The sequence below is a fragment of the Festucalex cinctus genome, chromosome 2, assembly GCF_051991245.1.
Source record: "Festucalex cinctus isolate MCC-2025b chromosome 2, RoL_Fcin_1.0, whole genome shotgun sequence".
Classification (NCBI taxonomy): Eukaryota; Metazoa; Chordata; class Actinopteri; order Syngnathiformes; family Syngnathidae; genus Festucalex; species Festucalex cinctus.
In genome coordinates this window covers 10,568,629-10,585,694 of record NC_135412.1, presented here as the reverse complement: position 1 = coordinate 10,585,694, position 17,066 = coordinate 10,568,629, and the positions used below count along the sequence as shown (strand labels likewise).

Genomic DNA, 17,066 nt, shown 5'->3' with positions numbered 1-17,066 from the left:
GTGATGTCATAATGCAACATCGGGAAGCATTTTTTTCCTCAACAAGCTAATAGGTGAGAGATTTTTAACCTTTTTTAAGACCATGACCAGAGTATTTGTAACACACTGATGCTAAGTCATTAATGGCTCCAAAAGGTTTGAATGTGTGTCAACATTTCAGTAAGAGAAAGCAGACCAGGCAGTATGAATAAAAACCTTTATTTTTACTTTTTTGGGGGGTTAGTTTTTCCAGTATTTCTTGCCCTGTCCTACTAACCCAGCCCCCTGAAATGCGTCTGATGAACCCACCTTACATTTCATTCTCATTTATCAATTACAACCTTCCCGCTTCTCTACGATCAAAATAATGAATGCAGGAAGACGACAGACACGAGGAGCGGTTGGGGGGGAATTCTGAAGCAAAAATGGAGTGTTGACACAGTCACAGATGAGTACGTAGGCTGTTTTGGCAGCGAAGCTCAAGAGCAAGCTTGAAAACACGCAGGGGGGAAAAGCAAAACAAAAGCACGTATGTACAAGATAGCTGCGGTTCCTACCCGAGGGACTGAACTACGACACAGTTGGTACTGGTTGTTACAAGCAGAACTTATACATATATATAACCTATGTACACAAAGTATAAATAAAACCACAACATGACCCAACCGTGACAGTTCAACACCACTAAGCTCAGGAAGAAGGGGCACAATCAAGCTCGGGAGCGGTGGCGAGTTGGGGTCTCTGGCTTCAAATGACGACATCCAATCAATCAAGCAAACGCTGACTTCGGAATAGTCGATGTTGACAAGCGCTCTCGTGTGGACAAAAAGCAACAAACGTAAAGAATTTCGATGACAGAGCCCACTTTGGATTCAAGCTTGCTCTTATGCGGCCGCCCGCTTGCCCACCGTGTCGGTCACCGGGTTAAAGTGGCGGCCGGACTCAAAAGACGCAACGGCTATTTTGATCGTAGAGGGAAGACAGGCCAGCACTAAAAACAACATGACAGTTTCAGATTGAAAGCGGCACTATCTGTTTTTTTTTTTTTTTTTTTTTTTTTTTTTTTTATATTAACTGCTTGATCATGATGATGCTGATGATGAAAACTGGAGTGCTCATAAATGGGAGTAAAACGTTGCCAATGGCAGGATTTGGGGCGCATTTTAGAAACCAAAGCAACGTGTCAAATGATTGCAGGGGGGGCATGGCCATCGTCGTGGAAACAAAAACAAAGGAAGTGCAAATGACTCCCACAATTCCCTTTGAGTGTCACGCTTAATTCATAGCGAGGACTTGCGAGGCTAGCTTAAAAAAAGCAAACAGGTGGGAGCTTATGTCTATGTGTGTGGAGGTTTCACCTTCTGAGGAGGAAACAGGACAACGAGCAGTGGTGGGAGGAGTCTTTTTGCGTGTAATGACATTAAAAGTAAATTGTCTCTTGAAATCCTGTGAAATTCCGGGGATGGACAGGGTAGGTCACGGGGGTAGTCAACTCATCTTAATCGGCGCCTCCTCCCACCACTAAACCCCCTCGTGCGGTCGGGATTCAACCCGACTTGGCGCCCACCAGGGACATGAGTCCATCCGTGCTCATGGACTTGGGGCGCTCCAGTGGGAAGCCCAGGGCTCGACTCCACACCATCTGGGACAGCACGCCGAGAGCCCGCGACACGCCGAACAGCACCGTGTAGTAGTTCATCTCCGTCATTCCGTAGTACTGCGGATGGGGGGGGGGGGGGGAAGAGGGGCACGGTCAGGCTTTGGCCGCAGGGACCCACATTTGCCCAAACACACTTTTACTGCAGTCAAACCACACAAATAGTGGCCCCCTACTCGACAACATAAAATCAGGGGTGCCATTAAACATAATAAAATGACTTTGGCGCCATCTGGTGGAAATTGGCGTTGTTAGTTTTAATTCAGTGATAGTTCTGCCTTTAAGATGTTCTGTTTTGTTGAATGCACCTCATGCACACTAAAATGTATGTTAACCTAAAAGTTTGTTTCTGCTTCTCTCCCAACACAACTACTAATTGTCTGCATAGTCTAATTTGCTGTTACAATGTGCACCAGTGTCTGCTGTGATGCATCAACTAACGACACCTGGACGTAGGAGTTTAATTAAAGGGTTATGATATGCTATTTTAAGCCCCAAAGTTAACAACAGGCTTACATATACAGTGCTCAGCATATGAGTTTAAAAAAATGTAAAGATTTTATTCAATATCTCAATGAACATAAGAATTTCCAAAATTTGGACAAAACGTTTTCTGTAGAAAATGCGCTTAACTCACAACATGAAAGTAAGGTTTTAATAGAATGCATAGACTTTAGAATGCATCAACTTTCCCCCATTCATTTTCAATGGGACTGACGAACCTTTTCTAAGTCACCCTTTCCATGCCCACTTCCATATATACAACTGATCATCATTACCAGGTGTCTGATACTGCTCGGTGGTACAGTCCATTACCCAGTAACCAGTAGGTCATAATTAATCTCACAATTTACTTCATGAGCATTCAAAATCTTAGCATTGAGCTTTCAGCATGCCCATGCAATTTCTCCAGAAATTGCACTTAGTCTAGTTTCTATTGAAATGAGTTATTTTGGCTGCGCTTTTTCTAACCCGGAAGTACAACTGCGCAATCTCGCTTCTGTCAACCCCTCCATAAAGCATCATTTGACAACCCCGGCGTGGCGAGGTTCGCACTCACCTGCAGCAGAACGCCACTGTGGGCGTCCACGTTGGGCCAAGGGTTTTTGGCCTTGCCCTGCTCCAGCAGGACATCGGGGACGATCTTGTAGAGCTGAGCCACCATCTTGAACATGGGGTCGTTGGGCAGGTGCTTGAGGGCAAACTCGCGCTGGCAGGTGTACCGAGGGTCTGTTTTCCTCAGGACGGCGTGACCGTAGCCTGGCACCACCTGACGCAAAGATGGCACATTGCGTCAAATGTTATTGACCGTTACATCTGCAACTTTGAGTTGAGTTTTAGCTCTAGGATGGACTTGGAGCATTGTGATAGATCTACTGTGTCTAAAGTGTTAGTCTATGACTAACTGTGTTGTTTTAAGGAGCTTTTTCACAGCAGTAATCTTGTCAAAGGGAAACCGCAAAGAGGAGGACACACAGTTAGCAGGATTACACAAAATACAAAACCCGTTCACAGCACTTTGTACCTTTCCAGTGGTGCATGAAGCAAGGAATAATCCTTTTAATAGCAGACCAACTTCTGGATTGGGTGCATATACCACGTGGCATTAGCAAAGGGTGGCGCGCTAGCCTCCTAAGCCATTTGTGGCCCATACCTCATTTTTTATTGCTGGATGGCATATTCTAAAAATAAAATTAAACAGTCCACATCAGAACATTAGACCTATGCTGTAAAATCTGGTGTCTTGAAAATGTATCAACTGTTACTGCACCCCAGAAAACAAACGTTAACTTTGTTCACATGCATACTGGAAGAGTCTTGACAGAAGTGTTGCACAGGTAAATAAATGGGAGTTGCTCAATGATGGCAAATAGGTGACACTCAACTAAAACCCGTATCCCACTGAGGGGCAAATTTTTGCGAGTGTTGGAAAAGGTAGTGAATTTGCGCTCCTGTCAGGGTTTATTCAGCATTTACAAACATTCTCTCAACAGTTTTAATGGTTTTCTAAAGTATTTCTTGTCACAAGGCCATTTTGAACATCTTTTTAATCTACCTATGATTGGGGCCTGATTCAGATCTGACAATATCTGATTTTCTTTTATGCTGGCATGGCCATAATTAACTTATTTGCTCACAAAAACATATAACTATGTTCTATTTTAAATTTATTAAGTGTCCCAAAGACAAATTCACTTTTTTTTTTAAGTTTTTTTTTTTTTTACGCTAGAGCGTACAGAAGGCTTTGATGCAGCCTCCCAACTGCAGAGAACGGGTGGAAGAAAAAAAAAAAAGGTAGTTATTACAAAAACAGCCAGCAGATAGAAAGAGTATAAGAGATCAACCAGGGCCATGATGAAAACAAGCTATTTCCCTACAATTTTAAGCAAATTTGTGAATAATCATGAAACCTAGCTATATTCTAATGCTTATTGCTGTAAAACGGAAACAGTAATCTACTTTTTTTTTTTCCTGATGAAAGAAGAGACCCTAATCTTTCTTTTTGGTAGGTTCCATGTTTTTATAGCAATAGAACACAATATTTTGTGGGCCTTGCAAAATCAGTCAAAATCCAGTAACACAGCCGGGAGTGATGGCGGTTGCTTCAGTGGAAATGCCTGCGAGTGAATGAGTTAATTTTGACCAATTGTGAGGAGAAAAAAAAAAGAACTATGATACAAACCATGTGGTGTAAACCCAACCCTTGAAGCTGCATGTCATTTACTTTCTAGTCCATGGAAAGCACTGGCGGTATTTACCCTTCCGGACTTGAGCGTGTTCCAGATGTAATCCCTCATTCTCTCATCTGACACCTCCCCTCCGAGCTCCTTCTGCAGTGCAGTCAGCCACACCAGCACCTCCTGGGAGACAAACAGAAGCAGAAGGCAGCGCTGTCAGCGCAAACACGCTTAACTTAAACGGGTTGTGTATATGTCTGCCAACGACCAACCTGGTTTGCCAGGCCATGAAGAGGACCGGCCAGGCCATTCATGGCTGCGCTGAAGGACAAGTAGGGGTCTGACAGGGCGCTGCCCACCAAGTGGCTGGTGTGGGCACTGACATTGCCTCCTTCATGGTCACTGTCACATGACACAAACAAGTAGGGTTGGGCTGGGTGGAGCAACATTGCCTTTGTTTAAACAACCCTGAAGTATTTGTTGGCCGTGGACTTTGTTTGTTTTGTTTGTTTTGTTGAGTCAAACATGACATATGTGGCCCAAGGCCATTGTGTGTTACCTGTGGATAGTGAGGTAGAGTCTCATGAGCTCAGTGAACTGGGCGTCGCTGTAGCCCAGCATGTTGGTAAAATTGTGAGACCAGTCCAGGTTGGAGTCGATGGCTCCGATACTGCTGCCTTCGCGGTACAGGTTGCGGTAGATCTTGGCTGCAATGCAGGGAAGCTTGGCGATCAGGTCCATGGAGTCTTCATAGGCATACTAAGAAAGACAGTGAGAGGTGAGGGAGGGATTTCAGTCGTGATGTGTGACGTCACATCAGTTTGTGTTAGTGTGTTATTCAGGCTAGTATGCTAGCTAATATTTATGAGCCTCATGTGACGGTGGTTTAGTTGTTGAATAATTTAACTGAATTACAGCAGTTTATGTAACATTGGTGTAATGATTGTGTACGTGCTAGATGCATGGTGTTGATGCTTTATTATTAGGGCCCCACCGATTAATCAGCCACTGATTATAATCGGATGATTATTGGCCTTCAAACTTCGGCTAAAACAATCGGCCATTTGGGGCAAATGGCTGATTATTTCCCCTTAAGATGTTATCAAAGAAAACCGAAATTTCCAACGCTGTGAAAGTACCTTGAATGCACCATTTTGCTTGTGTAGCATTAGCAACTAGCAAGTGTGTAGCATATGTTATTCTGTTGTCCCTAGGTGGCCTTTAAGCTGTTTAATGACACCGCAGTTGGAGTTAACTGTAAAACATTCCATCCAAGAATTCCATCCACTGTATATTTAAATACAAAATATGCTTTGTTTTTAAAACATCCCAAGCCTATCACTAACAGGAAGTTAGCAAATGCTAACAAGAAGTTAGCATTGACTTCGCGAGTGTTTTTCCTTTAAATAACGAAGATGCACACGCAAATTTTGTGGGAACACAAATTATTGTCCTCCAGATTTGAAGTGCTTTGCCACCATCATGTGTTATCAATATGGAATTACAAACCCCATTTTATAGGGGGCATCAGTTACTGTGGACAGAGACTTCTCTGTGTACAAAGATGTTTTAAAATTAATATTAAACGGAAACCCTGTGAACATGAATACGCAATGGAAGTCTGACAACTCACCTCCCAGTACTTGGACTTGTGCACTCCCTCAGAGTAGGCGCGTGCAAAGCTGCTCTCACTGTTAAGGGCCGTGATGGCGGCGCTAAACTGAGACATGGGGTGCAGGTTGGTTGGGAAGTTGTCCAACATGGTGACAACGTGTGACGGGAGTGCCGCTCTCTTCGCCCACTCTTTCGATACCCAGTTCACCTGGCAAACAGGAGTGTGCAGTGTTATGTACACATGTAGGACACATCTGCCTTACATATAACTTGACTGATGGGACTGTCAAGGTTTGTATCAGACAGGTTCAGCTTAAAGGCAAAGTGCTTGTCAATCTGCCTTGTCTATCCATATCTTCAACGATAACGGCAATAAAATGAACTTTCCTCAGCAATAAATTTCGGAGATTGATTCATTCATAAAAGATCACCAGATATTTCATAGCAGCTTAATGTTTACAACTAAACATTTATCAAATTTTACAACCATTTTTAATCATGTACTGGGCACTGTGTTCCTACCATGTGTTTTAACCAGCATGCTAATGCCAAGTACATTTCTCTATTGTCTAGTCATCTGTAAGGACAATCAAAAACACATTTCCACTGCTATGAAACGGACAAAGTTTAGATTATGGTTATCTACTGTCTCTTCATGGGGGAAAAGAAATAATGAAATAGAATGTGGAAGGGTTTTCTGGAGCTCCAATGTCCCACCCTGACTCTCACCTGCTCCTCAGTGGGCACCTGTCCTGTGACCAGCAGCCAGAAGAGGCCCTCAGGCAGCGGCTCCTCACCTCCTTCAGCTTTGGGTAATAACTTCTGACACTCTGGGATGCTATAGCCTCGGAAGCGGATGCCCTGTAAAGACATAGAAACAGTCAAGCTACTAATCCAGTTTACTCGCATTGGCTTTTTATTCTATTGGTGTAATTAAGAATACTGGCTACTGTGACAATCCAATTTCCCTCACGGGATGAATAATTCTCTCTTCTTTTTTAAAGTTGCTGAATGCAGAAAATTGAAGTTCGAATCACTACTGCCACCGGTGGCAGAAAAAGGAAACCACACACATCCTTCTTTGCGTACACATTGCACACATGACGTCACATCCGCAGACAGAGGCCAGAAAATTTGAAGCCGAATCCAGTCTGGAAACTACTAGACTAAGTGATTATCTACTACAAGCAGTCCTCGAGTTACAACCGAGTTCCATTCCTACGCCGGCAATGTAACCCAATTTCGAATCAAGTCGGATTTCACTATTAAAGTCAATATTTACATCAAAATACTTTGTACAATAATTAAAAACAAAACAAAACAAAACATATTTGAGCGACCCGGAAGAGCTGGAACCAATATTTCATGTTTCTGCACGGACATTCATTGCTGACGGACAGCAGAGTGGAGCTAATTCAAAGTTAAACACAGAAATGTGACGCACCTGATGAAAGTCCGTTGCTGGAGGTAACACCACAACTTTAAAATGGTATTATTACTATGGGAAATTAACGAAAAAGAAGGTGCTAAGGACGAGGCACGGGTGCCGTAAAGTCGAAACGACGTAGGTCGCGTACGTCATAACTCGAGGACTCCATGTATTTAGAAGAAATCATTAATTCATTAATAGTCATTAATTGTCAAATAAAACGGCTACTGTCAAGATGTTTTTGGGCAAATTGTGACAAAGAGAGTCTTGAAACCAGCCAGAATCATTAAAAAATAAATAAATACATAAATTAAAAAAAAAAACATGGGTACAAGGTGCTCTTTTTCAACAAAGTATGCTAAAAAGATAGTATTTTGCACTGACCTCATCAGGATCCAGCACAGAGGTCTCATAAACAAGACCCTTCATCCCCCTCATCCCTCCATACACCTGGAAAAGAAAACACAAGTGAAGATTTCAAAAATAAATGCACAAACAACTTAGAGTTGCACATCTCCAAAAGCAAACAACTCTATTTAGTGTTGGATCATAATGATTTTTACAGATTTAGCAGGTTACTTCATAGGTTCGAAAAGTACCAATGAACAATGCAAGCAAACATGACATCGCTGCTTTGTGCAAGCGACAAATGAACGTACATAAGGACTTTGCTTGGGGACCAAACAGTCCTAAGTTTGAAATTGTGTTACAAACACTGAACAGCCCTTCGATGCCAGTTTGTTTGTGTTCTTAAGCAAGGCACTGCACCCCAAAACTGCTTTAAAAAAAAAAAAAAAAAAAAATCCCTTCGCCCTCCACCAAGACAGTTGCACATCACTTGTTCCTTGCCTGTATGGCTGCTGGTGCAAAAAAAAAAAAAAAAACGTCAAATGAAACATTCCTATTTGGGGAGTTTATATATGCATGCTTAAACACATTTTATGGGTGTTGAGTTGAGCTGGTGAGAGGTAACCAAAGTGGACCAATCTGCTGTTGCTTTTCACGAGCCATACTTGTGCAACACCTGAAACCACTTCCTGTCATACCAACAAAACACTGTTTCCCAATATTTCTTGCCCGTACCTGTGTGGATGTGTGACTCATGACGTGCTGGGCAAGTACTTTTCCAAAATCAAAGTCCATTTTTCTTGGCTACGGTTTGCTGGTGCATTGAGTCAAGTTGTCAAACCCACAAGTGTTTTAAAAAATCCAAAAAAAGGTGACTGTGCCATCCTGCGCCATTATGTTGCAGTTATCAGAGCCACTCACTTCATTGTTGACCTCAGCAAGATGACTGGTAGAGATACCTGACACGGGCAGCAGGGACAGAATAAGTGGGCTAACTAATCTTCATGGTTTGCCTAGTGTTGCCAAAATTAACACAAACAACTATGCTTACTAGACATTTTGCATTGCATCTATCTGATGATGCTGTATTAAAACTACTTACTTTTTTTTGCCCGTGCCATAGTGAGACACCTGAAAACAGTTCTATTTTATCCCTACTGACAGCCCGAGGTTGTGCTAAAAGCACTGAGCGACAGAATACTCTGGCGGTCATTGAGGATTCAAGTAAGAATTCTTTTTTTTTTTTTTTTTTTCAAGTAAGAATTCTTGTCATCCATGACAATGCCATTAGAGAGTGTGTATTAACTGCTCTTTTTTTTTTTTTTAACATGCATGACCATAAAGAGCATCACCTTAAATGTTAATTAAGAATTAGCCTGTACTGTTAATAGCTTTATGACAGTGTTTGACTGTGGAATGGATTTTGATCACAATGAGTCATAATTTTTCAATAGCAAAGAACAGAAATGTTATTTGCTATTGAAAAATTATGACTCATTGTGGTTACCAATCGCATCGGAACAGCATACATCCATCGTACTTCAGGAGATTGTACAGGTTTAAATAAAAATGATGTCTTTAAATAAGCCAATCCAAGACAAGCTGTGCTTTTTATGGTAAGTGTCTTCAAGTGGGGTGGCAGCACACTATAAGCCCATTTCCCACATAAACAGTATTGTGGCATATGCCTTGTATTTGTTTGTTTTATGCCCACAAACCAATTGGCTGCAAAAGAGTGAGCTTAATGGGAAAAGGAACAGCTTCTTTCTGCTAGCTGTTAAGACAATTCAACTCAAACTGTAGTCTGTAGCCCTAACACCAGCCCCCCATGCCTAAAGATCCCGGCACATTGAAAACTGTATTCTTGAAGACGCTATCTTTGTTGTCAAGTACAAAATGACTTTGCAAATACTTGCATCATTGCATATGTTCAAACTGTCAATAGACATGTCTCTTATCTCTATTATATTTACTTTATCTTATATTGTTCTAGTGTTATTTTCACAAGCCTTGGGACTTACTCTGTTAATATGGGGCATTGGCTATCATATTTTAAATGTGTTATTTATTATGACAATAAAACTCCTTGAATCCTTAAAGAACATACCCAAGCAATTACATTGTCAGTTTGATTTAAATTGCTATGATATCTTAAGATCATATTTTATGTGGAAAAAAAAGTCAGAAATGTTGAGTACATTTAAAAAAAATGCAAATAGTTCAATGTCACTGTGACACATTTTCATTGTGTGTGCGGTTTGTGTTGAGGGGGGAGGTCACATACTGGTTAAATTTCTGAAGAGTGCTGGACTGTGAAAAGTTTGTGTACCATTGGTTTTTACGAACTGCTATAAGAAGAGAGCTTGAAATAATGATGCCAAAAGCAATTATATCAGAGAGCGTTGTAGACTTCCTGGTATGTAGTGAAGTGTTATATAAACAACACTGGTTATACTTTCTTAAACCTGTGAAAGACATTGAGTTGATCAAGAGTTAGAAGTCTGCTCACCATGTCCACAGTAATCTGGCCTATGTTGGTTTTGCCATACTGCTGCTTGAAATTCTTGATCCTGCTCTGTTCTTTCGGGATGAGGTCTGACAGGACATCCTTCAGATTCTGGATTTCAAAAGAAACCAAACAAACACACTTGAAGAGGCACAAATAAACACCAACCCAACATGTTCACTTGCTGGTTACAGCCAAGTAATGGACTCCATAGTTTACTTTATTTAATCCAAGACACGATTATTGAGTGATTAATCAAACTGATATTTACATTGCTCATTGCTAGCTTGTTGTGGTGGCATAAGTAACAACGAGCTTGCCTTGATCTTGCGCTTCATAAACGCACATGCGTCCAGCCCAACAAAGCTTCTAGGTACCGTCTCCGCAGACCAATCTTCAAAATTTGTGATTCTCAGTTTTCTATTCAATGTGTTTTAATGAGGCACAAAGTATGACTACACAATAGCTGGGGAAAAAAAAATTGTTTGTCATATTGTCATCGCGCTAAACGCATGTGCAATATGTCTATCGCAAAGATGTGCGTAAGTTTCACTTAGAATCGATTGCTTTTATCTGACTTTGATCAATCCGATGCAACCTCCAATGCGCATTTCAAGCCTTGACTTTTGTTTAAAAGCCACAGCGAACCAAATTACCGCAAGTAAAAATCACTGCTGGCACGCTTCACTGTCCTACACCATGACATAACTGACACAATCGGGGTGGGACTCGACGGTACTTACTGCTGTAGTGGCGCTGGCGTTTCTAGCAGCTGTAATGAAGTAGGTGGCACTCTATGGCACAAGAAATAAGCAAAGTGACAAATTGAAGTACATGAATAAATTCAAACTAGTGCTGTCTGTCACTATCAAATATTTTTAGAAGTGACTAATCTATCGATTATTCAATTGATTAAATGACTAATCTGTTTCATTTTAATTTTGCATTAAAAAACAAAAGCATTACTACTGTTTAATTAACGAGAGATTGGTGTTGATTTCCTACTTCGTACTCAAATTAATAGTAATTAAAAAAAAAGGAGATTGATGTTGTGCTATTTTACCGATTCGGTCATTGTTTTCCAAAGTAAAAAATGTCATATTTTGGTTACACACAGAAGATAATCAGTCTACTTTCATGAATAACTCCATAAATCAGTGAACAATTATTGTTGGAATGCTGAAATCAGAGGATTTGGACAATTTTAAATAAAAAAAAATAAAAAAAATAAAATAAAATAAAAAAATAAAAAAAAACGTCTCCAAACGATTGCTCGAGTTATAGAATAGTTGATTACTTTGATAATGGCTTCACATCATCTAGCACAACAAAGTATGAAGCACTCCCCAATCCCCATTGTCAATAAAAGTCATTTAATAAGGCATATAAATTACTAACACTTCTCCACCCAGCTCTCATTAATAAATAATCTATTTCACTGAGCCAGCTTTTCATAGACAAACAGACAAAACATCCCTGTGGGAAGGCCTATTTTCATATCAAGTTTCAGTTGTGGTCAAATGTTTGCAGTCTGTACACATTATGGGCATGAATGTCATTATTTGGACTACTTTTGGTTAATTTGTACAGTTCTTTCTCCAGGGTGAAATGATTACGTATACAACAGACTGTCTATATTTAAAAAAAGAAAAAAAAGAAAGAAAGAAAAAAAAAAAGTATCAAACCGGGTAAAAGTACACATTCCGCTTCAGTCAGTCAAGCATAATTTGAAAACTGCAATTCTAACATCCTAGTTAGTGATTATGATTTGACAGCATTTGCAAGTTTTTCTTTGCCAATGCCAACATAAATGGATTTGTTGGACAGCAATAATTGGAATGACCAATACTGAGAACAACGTGATAGAAGTTGGTAATGTGTGGAGTCATGCCTGCTGCATGTTGCCACTGAAAGACGACTTCTCTGTGAGGTTACGTTAAATCAACAACTGATGGTGGAGTGTCTGGTTGAAGTGGTTTGGTTCCGTTGGCTCTGTTCCCACTGGTATGATAAGTTACCACAAACTGGTTGGAGGGGATGACTCACCAGGGTCAGCCAAAACTAAAAGGTAGGATCTTATGTCCCAACACATGACAGAGGGGTGATTACGTAACAGCCCAGGAGGGGCTTTAATATGTAACATTAGTCATTGCCCACTTCCTGGGAGGAGCAAATCACAAAAGAACATGAACAACTTAGGAGTTGTGTTAAAACATTCAACTACCTTTTCGACAGGGCCATTTACAGTATTTACTCAACTGGAAAGAATCCCAGGCATCTACAAGGGGGAGGACGTCTGTTGAATTGTATCTAGTGATTAAACTGCTGTATACCTACAATATAATCTCTTTGTAATGAAAATTATGCCTTGTAAAGGTGGTAACTTTAACTTGGCAATGTTTGCAATTTGACCTTTAACTCATTTGTTCCCAAAAACGTATAAAAACATTTTATTTTAAATATTACCAGTGTCCCAAAGACGGATTTATATGTTTATCATGTTTTTTTATGCTAGAGCATACAGAAGACTTTGATGCAGCCTCTGAACCGAAGAGAAACGTTGAAGCAATGGTAGTAATTTACAAAAACGGCCAGCAGGTGGCCGCAGAGTATAAGAGATCAACCAGGGCCATGTTGCAACAAGCTCTTTTTGACAGTGTTTTCACCAGGAATGTGAATAATGATAAAACTTAGCTATATTCTAATGCTAATTGCTGCAAAACAGAAAAAGATACAAATATACTTTTTTCTCCCGATGAAAGAAAAGACTCTAATCTTTCTTTTAGTAGGTTCCATGTTTTTATAGCAATGGAACACAATGTTCTGTGGGCCTTGCAAAATCAGTCCAAATCCAGTCAAACAGCCAGGAGCAAAGGTAAAAATGGCTGGGAGTGAATGAGTTAATACAACTAGTGTTTTTTTGTAATAAAAATGTAATTTTTATTTTTGCCATAGCTGAATATTTACTCGGGGTGTTAAAAAAAATCGATTCGGCAATATATCGCGATACTACATCGCGCAATTCTCGAATTGATTCAAAAGGCGGCTGAATCGATTTTTAAACTTCCATTTTTAATGGAAAAATATTCAACAAAACATCTTACTTTGGGTTAGGGTTCACACCTTAAGCATGGAAGAATGTTTTATGAACGGAACATTAAGCCTTAATATTTTATTTTAATGCTGTTCAAGCATGAAATAGATTACAACCTGTATAAAACTGAAGTTTCAGATAAATAAATAATACATTTTCATACAAATCTTACACTCTACAAGTTTACTGATTAGCATTTTCTAAATTTGAATGGAAAAAATCGCAACAATCGACTTATAAATTCGTATCGGGATTAATCGGTATCGAATCGAATCGTGACCTGTGAATCGTGATAGGAATCGAATTGTCAGGTACTAGGCAATTCACACCCCTAATATTTATCATATGAGACTATTTTTTTTTTTTAATATTCCTACCCCTCCCACATGCTTTATACACATTTAAACTGATTAAAACATACTTGTTGAAGTATTACTTAGCACCTGTTCTTTCTCTATCGCTGTCAAGAAATGGGAAACCAAGATCGTATTAAGTTCTTCAAATAAACGTGTGCTTGCTTCAAGCTGTTTACAGTATTTGTCACTCCAAGTTGATGTTTACAGTAAGTGACAGAAAATTCCACATTGCCTATTTAGACAACAAAATGTTCAACTAAACCATAAACATTTTGTCTTCAGTCCTTAATACTAAGAAAGAACAAAGACCTTAAGAAATATCTTAACACTAAAATAATGTGAAATGCCATCGATTGGATAATTAAATTAGACAATTATGTTACTGTAATTATAAACCTTAAAACTACAGTAACTTTAACACACGGAGCAGAAACATGTTTCCTCTACCACAGTTGACCCCAGTACACTCAGGGTTCAGCATGCACTATTTCATCTGCTCGCAGACTTTTTTTTTCAATATTTATTTATTTGTACATACTTAAAATATTTTTTGGTAATACATATGGTTAGGAAGTGCGCGGTCCCTACTATGTACTCCACAAAAAAAACCTTTCACCCGGTTGTAGCGCTGATGAAAAATTTTGGCCTCCTCCATCAATTAATTAGCCCTAGCTAGTTGCCCAGCAATTTGCAGCACAGTGAAGCACTACACTACGCTTTTTAGTTTATATTGAAAATATATTGTTTGATCAGTGCAGGAACTTTTCTCATAGATCTCGTAACTTGTAGTCACATGATCATTTTCTAAGTTGACACGGGTGGGCTATGTTTAACCACCCCAAGTAAAAAATTTTCACTGAAAGCTTTCTTTCAAATATCCACCAAGTTTCTTTCTTTTACTCAGCCTGTGAGAGTGCCTCAACTTTTCTTATCAGTGGATGTCAGATGATGCTTTGTGCCCCCTAAAATCCCATTTCTTTCTATTCAAGTTGTTGCTGAAATGTTTAGTAAATTTTGCTCCAGAATGCTCTGCATATTCAATCTCTTCAGTAAATATTAGCAAATACAACAACTGATGTGTGGATAGTGCATGTTGTGGACACCAACTGTAACTTTTGGTGACGTCAAGTCAGTGTAAACTGCTAATTACAACCCACTATTTGCACCACCAGTTATCCCTTTCCTGAAGGAAAACAACGAGCTGTGAAATTTGTTTTGGAGGACAGACTCATTCGCAAATTTACATTGTTCACATTGCACAAATAAATGCATGCTCTTTGAGCAGAGAAAAAAAAAAGTGCATTCAAGAAAGGACACCATTATTTTATACAACTTTAACCTGAGAAAAGTTCCTCTATCTGTTTGAGTACAGTTTTACTTACAAATGCAGTCACTGTAAACATGTTAAGCACCAGGTGTTCCGTTACATTTGAGATTTTATGATCTGGGTTTGTTATGTAATAGCAACAATAAAGAGCCAACCAGGGCAAAGCCTGACCCAAGTAAAGAAAAAGAGGTGAGTGCGACAGAGGTTATCTGCGAATTGTGCCTTTTACGGGGCTTGATAACCATTGCAGTTTGTACAGCATTATAAATACATTTTGAATGCAGTTTTACCTGCTATGATGCAATTCGGTGACTGTTGAGGTCAGTGGAGTAAAACAGTAGGCTAAAAGTTGTAATAACGTTGCAATACATGCAGATAAGCAATGCACTTGGTCATCTCAGGGGCAAAATGCATTATACAACCTGTGGTGATTAAATCTGAATATATTGTATAGTGTATACCACTAGTCCACTACGACATTAAATGTACTGTATACACCTTGTCAGATGAACTAAAACACTGGAGGTTGATTTTACATTGGAGAATCGCACTGCGACAAATCTTGAGAAAAAAAAAAAGGTTAAAGTACACAAAAGAGCATTTAGAAGATCTTATCACAAGACATTGGGTGGACATTAAGTGAAGGTCAACGTGGTGGTGTAGAATTATTAAGTGTCAGAGTAACGCAAGTCTAAATTCTGACACTAGTTAAAAATCAGACAGTATTACTGTTACCAAAAGTGAACTGACTTGACAGACAAAAGTCTGCTTTTTTTCATGTTAACTTGAACGAACGTGTCCCGCCCGTGATTACTCATTAAAGGAACAGCGACATGATAATATTTATTAACAATATTGGAAACAATTATAACAGCGTTACTAAATTAAATCAAACGCCCATGGTTGGACGAGTCTCTATACAGCATTTAATCCAAAGCCGTGAGCACCGTGTCTCACAATGTGGCCGTCAGAGCTAACATTAGCTACCTACCTTGTCGTTAGCCCGCTAACTTCGGTTTGACGGCTTAAGCAACGGTGATAAAGTAACAAGGAGGCCGCGCGCCGTTCGCTTACCTTTGAATTGAGGAGTTTAGGCGCTAGCCTGCTGATAGTCAGGAACGACATTGCGTTTGTGTTAAAGTATTATTCTGGTGTGTTCTCAGTGGATCAGAACGCCGCTACCGGTGCACCGCGGAGCCGCTTGAAGGTGCCCCTCCAAAGAACAGAAGGTTGAAGAGGGATTCAGGCCCGCAAGTAACATCGATGTTGATTGGACGATGGACCGGAAACGTGTGTGTGCGCAGAGGGCGGTGATTGGTTAGAGCACCGCTCCGTCTATGCTGATTTGACGGTGTCGGTGACGCTATCTGAACATACTGTGCCGTATGTTCAAGATCTTTAACAGTTGAAAGTTGTTCAACTTTACCTTACAATGGCTTATCTTTGACGCTACAGTCTGGATCACAAACAGCACTGGGAAACATTTCTTAGTTTCTGACACATGACAGGACTGATAGATATGACACGGATTGAAGCGTATTTAAAACTTACAGTGCTGTAAAAATATAATCGACTAATATATTTTTGTAGGAATCCAACTATCAATTTCTAAAGTTAATGTCTTAAAATAAATGACAATTTAGAGTCTCCATTTAACTTAATGTGCAAGTATTTGGAATGTGGAAACAGGGAAGGATTCAAACTCAGACCCTCGCAAATGTGGGACACACATGGTAATTGCTTGCCTTTTGCTGTCATTTTGTAGCGTTATTAATTTTAGGCTCACAGTGCTTTGACACTGCATTTTAATGATGTTTACAGCATACTAAGTCACACTTGACATGACAAAAGTTTTTGGATTCAATTTATTTAATTACTCTCATGAGGTTATAGCAGCTATACTTGTAACTCAAATTACACCCCAATAGGGACTGCACAGCCAAACTGCTGCCATTGAAAATGGCTTCAGTTGCCTGAATTGCTCATGAATTGGCTTAGGTTACAAATTGGTAAAATGTCTTGCTTATAAAAATAGAGATTTGTTACATATCTGCTGTGAAATAGCAGTACACCAAAGT

At 39.8% G+C, this 17,066-nt stretch overlaps 1 protein-coding gene across 1 annotated transcript; it reads right to left on the bottom strand.

Moving 5' to 3' along the window:
• Window positions 1-182: 182 nt before the first annotated feature.
• On the bottom strand, window positions 183-16,240 carry cs (citrate synthase). Its single transcript, XM_077512781.1, has 11 exons — window positions 16,063-16,240; window positions 10,955-11,005; window positions 10,215-10,322; window positions 7,742-7,807; window positions 6,658-6,789; window positions 5,948-6,136; window positions 4,874-5,073; window positions 4,587-4,716; window positions 4,396-4,497; window positions 2,697-2,906; window positions 183-1,696 (listed from the first exon to the last, which is right to left on the bottom strand). The coding sequence occupies exons 1-11, from the start codon at window positions 16,111-16,113 to the stop codon at window positions 1,526-1,528; spliced, it is 1,410 nt and encodes a 469-aa protein (XP_077368907.1). The 5' UTR covers window positions 16,114-16,240; the 3' UTR covers window positions 183-1,525.
• Between the last annotated feature and the right edge of the window lie 826 nt (window positions 16,241-17,066).

Excerpts from the sequence above, each read along its gene's own strand:
- cs (XM_077512781.1), bottom strand. The coding sequence starts at position 16,113 with ATGTCGTTCCTGACTATCAGCAGGCTAGCGCCTAAACTCCTCAATTCA. Across the intron at positions 6,790-7,741 it reads CTGTGCTGGATCCTGATGAG|GGCATCCGCTTCCGAGGCTA; the intron begins GTCAGTGCAAAA and ends ATGTCTTTACAG. Across the intron at positions 6,137-6,657 it reads AGGTGCCCACTGAGGAGCAG|GTGAACTGGGTATCGAAAGA; the intron begins GTGAGAGTCAGG and ends CCTGTTTGCCAG.